This window comes from Triturus cristatus, chromosome 5_2 (genome assembly GCF_964204655.1).
Source record: "Triturus cristatus chromosome 5_2, aTriCri1.1, whole genome shotgun sequence".
Lineage (NCBI taxonomy): Eukaryota > Metazoa > Chordata > Amphibia > Caudata > Salamandridae > Triturus > Triturus cristatus.
Window position 1 is genome coordinate 1,012,686,180 of NC_140588.1, and position 9,364 is coordinate 1,012,695,543.

General features: G+C 52.3%; 1 protein-coding gene across 1 annotated transcript in view; it reads left to right on the plus strand.

The window, feature by feature from the left end:
* Positions 1 to 2,571, plus strand: part of MSN (moesin) — a 250,128-nt gene extending 247,557 nt beyond the window's left edge. The window contains exon 13 of the mRNA XM_085608290.1: positions 194 to 2,571. Coding sequence (XP_085464416.1) covers positions 194 to 358 — 165 coding nt within the window. The 3' untranslated portion in view covers positions 359 to 2,571. The remainder of the gene's footprint in view (positions 1 to 193) is intronic.
* The last annotated feature ends 6,793 nt before the right edge of the window (positions 2,572 to 9,364 follow it).

Below are 9,364 nucleotides of genomic sequence, written 5' to 3' on the forward strand. Positions count from 1 at the left end.
TTTGTGTCTCCTACTGTTGAGTATTGCTGTGTTGAACATACTCTGAGCAGAACTGTCATAAAATGTTATGCCTTTTTCCCCCCACTGACAGTAAAGTGTGACAACACAGATTAGTACTCTACCACAAATCACCCTGACCCAAAGCTCATCTCTTTTCTTTGTTCGCTCATTGTCTCTTTCTTTCTGTCCTCAGACTCTTAGCAAGGAGCTGGAGAATGCCCGGGATGAGACCAAGAAGACGACAAACGACCACCTTCATGCAGAGAATGTCAAGGCAGGCCGAGACAAGTACAAAACCCTCCGTCAGATTCGCCAAGGCAACACCAAACAGCGCATAGATGAATTTGAGTCCATGTAATCCTTCCATCCTTCATTTCCCCCCAATCCCATTTGATCCCAAGGGCTTTCCCATTTGCACCCCGTCTGTGCGCTAGATGTGCTGTGCTGGAACCACTACAGAGGAGTGACCCTGGTCTTATTTATAAAGTCTGTGCACATGCAGAGCCTCAACCAGCAAAGGACTTTTCTTCGTACTGCTCGTCAACCATTGTTCCAAAGAGCAATGCGATCTTGAAATCCTTCTGTGTATTTCCGGGACTCCTACCACTTCACCGAAAAGACTGTACCACTTCGCTAGTTCACTGAGCCTATAACCACAGGAGGTTTCCTTTCGCCTTTTACAGGTGTCTCACCAGTTTGGAGATGTTGCTGGTGGTGGACTGCCTTAGAAGCGGGATTTTTGTGGGGCAGTTTCTACGATGCCCAGGACCTGATTTACACAAAAACGGAGGGTGCACCAACAGTAACATTTCATAGCTCATTGTGAAGGCACAAACCAAGAAGGTTACCTAGCACCTCTGTAAATCAGTGCTTGGAAGACATTGGGCAATAAATAATGGAACCCTTTGCTGATAATGTTGGGTTGGGTTTTGGGTTATCTTAAGTTTGTAATCTTTGGGGAAAATACAGATAATGTTGCAGTTGTTGGCACACAAATCAAACCCACATAAGTAATGTGATAAGTACACAATAGTGCTGACTGCATGATAAAAAGTAGGCACAGCCTATTCACCAAAACTCATGTTGGTATATGAAACCTGTGAAAGTGGCCTCTGGGGCGTTTTTAGTTTTTTTATGCCTTAGAGTGGCACAACTCAATCCTTGTTTTTTTTTTTTTTTTATCCAGAAGTTAATTGATGCTAGTTTTTATAAAACATGTATTAAATAGCTCTACATTTTTGGAAAAATATATTATTGAAACTGAGAATTATTTATATCCCCAAAAATGACATTCACGGCTTTCCTGCTTCCCACAGCCCCAAATCTATATTTGTCCCAATTCTCAAATTTTTTGTCTAATTGGCGTTGAGGGTTTTGTGGCCTGTTCACAAAGAAACACAGAGCAAGCCACATGCAGAAAATGGAAAAAATAATAGAAATTAACTGAATGTGCTTTTATTTAGTAGGGAATGCCAATCCTTTGCAAAAGTAGCCATTACAACATTTTAGAGGCCAATGTGTCAAACCTTGCTCTTGTTTCCCGGAGAACTGTGTACGTGTTTGAGACGACTTATGTGATGATCAATTGCGCGTTTGTTGTAATCGACCAATCCATTGCGTTCCTCCACTGTGGGCTATTCTATAGTTGTAGCATGCACAACTTCCATTTGTAGTCTCATTTGGCCATTGAAGAATAGCTGCTGAAGACTTGACCCGCTGCCCAGGTATCCTGAAGGAGTTCATCCATACAAGCAGCTTGGGCTCAATGGATGAGTGTGGTATTCTGGAGAACACCTACTTTTGCTGTGCCAAATAATTTCTTACTACAAAATTAGCACCAAGTTTTTCAGCACTGTTTAGCATCATTCCAAGCACGAGTACACCCCAAAATACATTTTTCATTACTGGTGGAAATCATCCTTCCCACCTACACAATTTTTTTTTCTTCAAATTGTACATTGATTTATTGAGAAGAATTCTGCTTTCCTTGGGGTTGATGCAGTGTCAGCCCAACAGCACTCCTTGCGTGGTTGTTCCAGCCCTTCCCTTTTCTACCAGTATTATATATATTCCATTGGTATCTAATCTGATATCGATTTGTACGTCTTTTCTAGCTATGCACAATTTACAATGTACTAGTTGTACAGGGAGGGAGGTGTTTAATAAACCCTTCTTGGATAAAATATATACTGTATTATAAAAAAGGACAGATATTTTGCAACAAAATAATGTAAAAGAGCTTTCAGTATTAAAATTCTATTTCATTTAATTTTTAATTCACTGTTTTGCAGGTTTTTGTTGCTCCTTAAAACCTTCTTTTTCAGAATTTGAATATGTGCAAAGTTTGCAAGAGGACCATCCCAGCAAGTGTTAAAACATGTTTTTGTTTCTTAGTTGGTTTGTTCATTGATGTAAATTATGTTGACTCACATTTGATCAACCTTTTTACTGGTTAAGTTAAGACCATGCCATTATATAGACAAAGGACCACAAGAGACCAGTTCCAATTCCGTGAGGTCAGTTGCAGGTCTTCTTGCTCTTCCAGTGCCAATAAATTTGTGAGAAATTGAAGCATTCGAGTGTCTGTTCTGTTTTTAAAATTAAATGCTTTCTGTAGTATCGGAGCAGAAAATGCAAGATATTCCCTGGCTGTTCCATGTAGTAATCTGTTAGTTTTATTGCTGTATAAAATGGGGGTGGGTGGAGTTCGCAGAGTTGCACAGCGCAGAATTCTGCGAAGTTGCATAAAAAATCTGTGGAATTCCACGGAGTTCGGCTCAACTCTACTCTATGTAAGCTACAGCGTGCACACCACTGACTGTGCAGCACGACGTTTTCAGCCTGTGAAGTAACATTAGGCCTGCCTTTCCTTCCTTTGCCCCTTCCTTAAAGTTAGTCTTGTTTGCGGCTCAGCCCTCTTAGTTCACACCATTGGCAGTATCAGCCTGTCTTTCTCTACGAGAGATCGCATAAAGTTACGCTGCAGTCTTTGTTAATGGTATTATTGTTTTGCCAAGCATGCGTTTTACCCCACCCTTGTGCTAAGAAAAAACAAGTTTTGCATATTAACTGAACGGTACCTGAATTTGATTCAGTCTGCTTTAATTCAAACATGCACATTTGAGAGCGGTGGCAGTTTGCATCATAAATGCTTTTTTTCAACTGATCATGTTAAAATCAAGTCTGTGGTAAGCAGGTTTAACGGCACATTCTGGTCACCAGTGTTTAACTCTGACTGGAAGCTTCAGCAATCCAGTCCTGCCGCTACATTTATCGTTACCGTTCCCTACACTCATCTTGCAGCGCCGCCTCCTCTCCAGTGATCTATGCCGAATGGTGTGCTTCGCTGCTTATGAAGATGGATGCAGGTGGTGGTGCGGCATCAGGCGCCCGCGGCCCCAGGGAGCCAACTCTGCAGACCCCTGTGAGCCACTTCCACTGCCCCCTGCGGAGATACCTGGATATGTCTGGTGGGGGTGCGGTGCTAGACACAGTGCAAGCGGCAGGAGCAGCAGCCACACACACTCGCTCACATACAACCAGGGCACGAACGCACATTGCACGTCAGTTGCCCAACATTCGCCGTATGCCAGCGTGGGACGGTGACGCATGCAGGGTTGGATTGGGATTAAAAACTGTCCCGGGCACGCTTAAAAAAAAAAAAAAAAAGAAAAGGCCCACATTTGCATATTGACGTAAAACCTTGCTCCGGCGAAGTTTTATAAAAAGAAGGTGGGGGAGAAGCTGCAAAGGGATGTTTTTTTAACTTTACTTGGATCAAAAAAAAAAAGACCTGAAAACAAGTGAGACCACTTCTGCTAGGCCCCCTCCACCCTCTCCCCCTCTCAATATGCAAACATTTATTGGACGGCCCAGCAGAGAAAGGGAGTGACACCTCTGCCCGTTGATAAAAGGGAGGTAATGGACACCCACCTGCATCCAGAAAGACCACTCAGGCACCCACTGGGCCGCAGGCGGCATCTGAACACACCAGACACAGCCCAAATCGTCCCCCAGGCTGCCCAAAAAAGCAGCTCACAGCTGAAACTCGGATAATGGCCCCTCGGGCATTGCCAGAGTGCCCGCCTTACCAATCCGACCCTAGACGCGTGCTGGAAGAACAGAGCTGCCAGGGAGACAGGTACACAGTCTGTTGGGGACTGGTGCTGGCACTTTTCGGGTGGAGCGAGCCACCGGAGCTGGGCTCCCAGTAATTAAGCACTGTATCTGAAAGGGACACGTTAGTGATAGATTCCTTACCTTAGGCGCAGACAACTTGCAACAGCGTTCCCGGAGGCCCGGCACTCGGTACCGCACCACTCAAGGTCCCACTCCCGTGGGAGGTCAAGGGATCGCTGGCGCAGCTGACACCATCGTTCATTGGAATCGGGGACAGGTAAGTCACAAGCGCCATTAAAGGCCGAAGGAGCGGCGTTGCTCTTTGTCTACCCCTCACCGGTTGTGGGACTCGATGGAGGGGGTGGGTGGTGACTCCCCCGCGGCTCCTTTGGGGCCTTCGTTGTTGCCTGCGGCTTACTTGCATTGTTGGGGACCGTACCTGCCTCCGGAAGAAGTATGTTCTTCTGTCTGCCATGGGCAGTATCTTTGTCCCATCGGGTCCCTCCGGAGCGCCTTTAGGCCCCGCGGACCCCTTGTGTGGTTCTGCCCCCGTGCCCCCGCCTTTGGACCCGGTTACGCCGGCAAGATACCCTGTGGCGCTGTTGGCTCCGGCCTAGTTGCTACTGCCGTTGGCTCCGGCCACGGCGCTGCTGTTGGTTCCAACCTCAGCGTTGTTGTTGGCTCCAGCGTTGGCTCCGGCCTCTGCGCTGCTTTTGGCTCCGGCCTCTGCGCTGCTTTTGGCTCCGGCCTCTGCGCTGCTTTTGGCTCCGGCCTCTGCGCTGCTTTTGGCTCCGGCCTCTGCGCTGCTTTTGGCTCCGGCCTCTGCGCTGCTTTTGGCTCCGGCCTCTGCGCTGCTTTTGGCTCCGGCCTCTGCGCTGCTTTTGGCTCCGGCCTCTGCGCTGCTTTTGGCTCCGGCCTCTGCGCCGCCGCTGGCTCCGTCCTCTGCGCCGCAGCTGGCACTGGCCTCGGCGCTGCCCGGGAGCCTCGGTGCGGCAGTTGGCTCCGGCCTTGGTGTCGCCTTCGGATCCGGCATTGGCTCCGGCCTCGGCTCTGCATTCGGATCCGGCATTGGCTCCGGCCTCGGCTCTGCATTCGGATCCGGCATTGGCTCCGGCCTCGGCTCTGCATTCGGATCCGGCATTGGCTCCGGCCTCGGCTCTGCATTCGGATCCGGCATTGGCTCTGCATTCGGATCCGGCACCGGATCCGGCATTGGCTCTGCATTCGGATCCGGCATTGGCTCTGCATTCGGATCCGGCACCGGATCCGGCATTGGCTCTGCATTCGGATCCGGCACAGGATCCGGCCTCTGCTCTGCATTCGGATCCGGCACTGGATCCGGCCTCTGCTCTGCATTCGGATCCGGCATTGGCTCCGGCCTCTGCTCTGCATTCGGATCCGGCATTGGCTCCGGCCTCTGCTCTCCATTCGGATCCGGCATTGGCTCTGGCCTCGGCTCTGCACTCGGCTCTGCATTCGGATCCGGCATTGGCTCCGGCCTCGGCTCTGCATTCGGATCCGGCATTGGCTCCGGCCTCGGCTCTGCATTCGGATCCGGCATTGGCTCCGGCCTCGGCTCTGCATTCGGATCCGGCATTGGCTCTGCATTCGGATCCGGCACCGGATCCGGCATTGGCTCTGCATTCGGATCCGGCACCGGATCCGGCATTGGCTCTGCATTCGGATCCGGCACCGGATCCGGCATTGGCTCTGCATTCGGATCCGGCACAGGATCCGGCCTCTGCTCTGCATTCGGATCCGGCACTGCATCCGGCCTCTGCTCTGCATTCGGATCCGGCATTGGCTCCGGCCTCTGCTCTGCATTCGGATCCGGCATTGGCTCCGGCCTCTGCTCTCCATTCGGATCCGGCATTGGCTCTGGCCTCGGCTCTGCACTCGGCTCTGCATTCGGATCCGGCATTGGCTCTGGCCTCGGCTCTGCATTCGGATCCGGCATTGGCTCTGGCCTCGGCTCGGCATTCGGATCCGGCATTGGCTCGGCATTCGGATCCGGCATTGGCTCGGCATTCGGATCCGGCACTGGCTCTGGCCTCGGCTCTGCACTCTGCTCTGCATTCGGATCCGGCATTGGCTCTGGCCTCGGCTCTGCAGTCGGATCCGGCGTTGGCTCTGGCCTCGGCTCTGCATTCGGATCCTGCGTTGGCTCCGGCCTCGGCTCTGCATTCGGATCCGGCGTTGGCTCCGGCCTCGGATCCGGCATTCGGATCCGGCATTCGGATCCGGCATTGGCCCGGCATTCGGATCCGGCATTGGCTCTGGCCTCGGCTCGGCATTCGGATCCGGCATTGGCTCGGCATTCGGATCCGGCATTCAGATCCGGCATTGGCTCGGCATTCGGATCCGGCATTCGGATCCGGCATTGGCTCTGGCCTCGGATCCGGCATTCGGATCCGGCCTCGGATCCGGCATTCGGATCCGGCATTGGCTCTGGCCTCGGCTCGGCATTCAGATCCGGCATTGGCTCTGGCCTCTGCATTGCTCCGGCATCAGTTCCGTCCTCTGCGTCGTTGCCTCCGGGGCTGGATTATATCGAGCCTGCCTTGTCCTGCCTCCAATTCCTATTGCTGACCAAAGTGGGATACTAGGAGGGGTCTGAGGACCTGCTCGCCGTGAGGATGATCTGCTCTAGATTGACAATATGGAGGATCCCAGCAAGCTGGAATTATCTCCACACCCTGATACTGTCCCGCTCCTCCGTAGCCACGAAGGTGGTGGGTTCATTCTGTGATATTGCGTAGGGGAGGCTCCTAACCTCAAACTTCCTACAGTGCCTATCAGGGCAAATCTCCTCTTTGCAGTGCTTCAGCAGCAGCCTCCTCTACAGAGCTGCTACTACACTTCAATAACGCACTTTGTCACACAGGGGTGCCTTTGCATGCAAGGCAACCTGTTTCATCGCACAGCACCTACCACCAGAGTGTCTAATGGTCCAGGGCTCTGCTTCTCTAAAGGGCCTTTTGGCCCTCTATTCCGACTGTGTGGGACACGGTGGCGCAGGTGCTGCCACGGTGTCTAGTGGAGGCTTGGAAGGTGCTCTCTCAAGCAATTGCCGGGGGCAAAGATGCGACGGGATTCACCATCCATTATGCTCTTGACCCCGCATCCTCCATGGGCAGAGCAATTTGTATAACCTCAGGGTGGGTCCCAGGGCTCCTTCCCTTCATGACTACTCCTCCTGCTCTGCCACGTCGGTGCCACCGCATGTCGGGGGATCACTTGACCCTTTGCAAACAGGAAGTTGGGGCACCCTTGCCATAAGGGGCCATCGAGCGGGTTTTAGACCTTTGGAATGTCAATCGTTTCCTACATCTGCAAGACTGGCTGGCCGCGAGCGCTTTCAGTTCACCGGGCTCCCCTTTGTGCCTTACCAGCTCCCCTCGGGGTGGTCGCAGCTCAGGGGTTTCAGTCTTCCCCCTATCTTGACGACTGGTTGTTGAAACCGGCTCGCCCCAGGCAGACATTTGCTGGGGTTCTCCATCAACGTGCCAAAGTCTCATCTTATTCCCTCGCGGAAGCTCCTCTTTATCGGAGCGGTTCTGGACTCTGCTCACTTTTGGGTTTGTCCTCCCGAACTGCATGTCCGGGACACTCAGGCTATGATTTCGATCTTTCAGCCCTTGTCCTGGATTTCGGTCTGGAAGACACTGAGGCTGCTGGGCCTCATGGCCTCCTGCGTCCTGCTGATCAATCATGCCAGATAGCATATGCGGGCTCTGCAGTGGAACCTGACGTTCCAGTGGACGTAGCATCCGGGACACCTGTTGGGCTACGTCCAGATCTCGGAGGGGCGCTGCATGTAACTTGCAGTGGTGGTTCCCTGCCCAGCGTTGGGTCAGCGGCAGGTCCCTCTCCCTTTCCCAACCGGAGCACACAGTGGTGATGGACGCGTCCCTCCTGGGATGGAGCAGCCACATGGGGGAGGCAGAGATCAGGTGTCTCTGGTATCCGGCGGAGTTCAATCTCCATATCTATCTTTTGCAGCTCAGGTCGATCCTACTTGCACTGAAAGCATTCCTTCCCTCTGTCAAGGGGAGAGTAGTGCAGGTGTTCAGACACAACCACCATGTGGTACTGCAACAAGCCAGGCTCGGCAGCGCTTTTCGTCGCGAGTGGAGTTGCAGTCTGTTATACGCCTTTCCACCTCTACCACTTCTGCCCAGAGTGCTGAAGAGGTTCAGGCGCATCGGGCCCAAGTCATTCTTGTGGCACCGGACTGGGCTCGAAGGGTTTGGTATCCCGAGCTACTCGGCATGAGCGTGGATCCCCCAATCCGACTGCCTCTTCGGGAGGATCTCCTGTCTCAGGACATGGGGACGGTCCTCCACCCGAACCTGTCCAGCCTCCACCTCCTTACGTGGAGATTGAGCGGCGACAGTTGATTCTATTTGACTTACCTCCTGAAGTGTGTAATGTGATTCTGGCAGCCAGGCGTCCCTCAACTAAAACTGCATACACCCGTCAATGGAACAAGTTTGTGGCATGGTGCACAGCGAAAGCTGTAGATCCTCTTTCTGAATTACTATTGTTCCTTCTCTCTTTGGCCTAGCAGGGCTCTGCTCTGGGCACTATCAAGGGCTACCTTTCTGCTCTTTCAGCCTTTATCAGGCTGCCCGATCAGCCCTCTCTTTTTGAGTTCCCCTTTGTCAATAGATTCTCAAAGGCGTTACTCACTTTTTCCCTCCTATTCCTTTTGTGATGCCTCAGTGGGACTTGAACCTGGTTCTCACATACTTACCGTGTGCTCCCTTTGAGCCTCTTCATTACGGTTCTTAACTTCAAACACTGTCTTCCTGGTGGCTATCACCTCCGCTAGGCGAGTGAGTGAGCTTGAGGCTCTTTCGTGTAAACCTCCTTTCCTGGCGGTTCATCCGGACACGGTTGTGCTTCAGCCACATCCCACCTTTCTACCAAAAGTAGTCACTGCCTTTCCTCTGGGGCACACTGTCTCTCTGCCCACTTTCCTTCCGCCTCCACCGTCAGGACCAAACATGCGCTTTCATTCTACCTCGACCGCACACCACCATTCCAGGTGGATGACCAGCTCTTTATTGACTACGTGGGCGCCAAGAAAGGCCGGGCTGTGTACAAGAGAACTATCTCCCACTGGGTTGTCTTGTGTATTCAAGCCTGTTACTCTTTGGCTACAAAGGAGCCTCCGGTAGGGTTGCGCGCCCATTCGACTAGGCCAACGGCGGCTACTACAGCATTGGGATGCGGTGTCCCA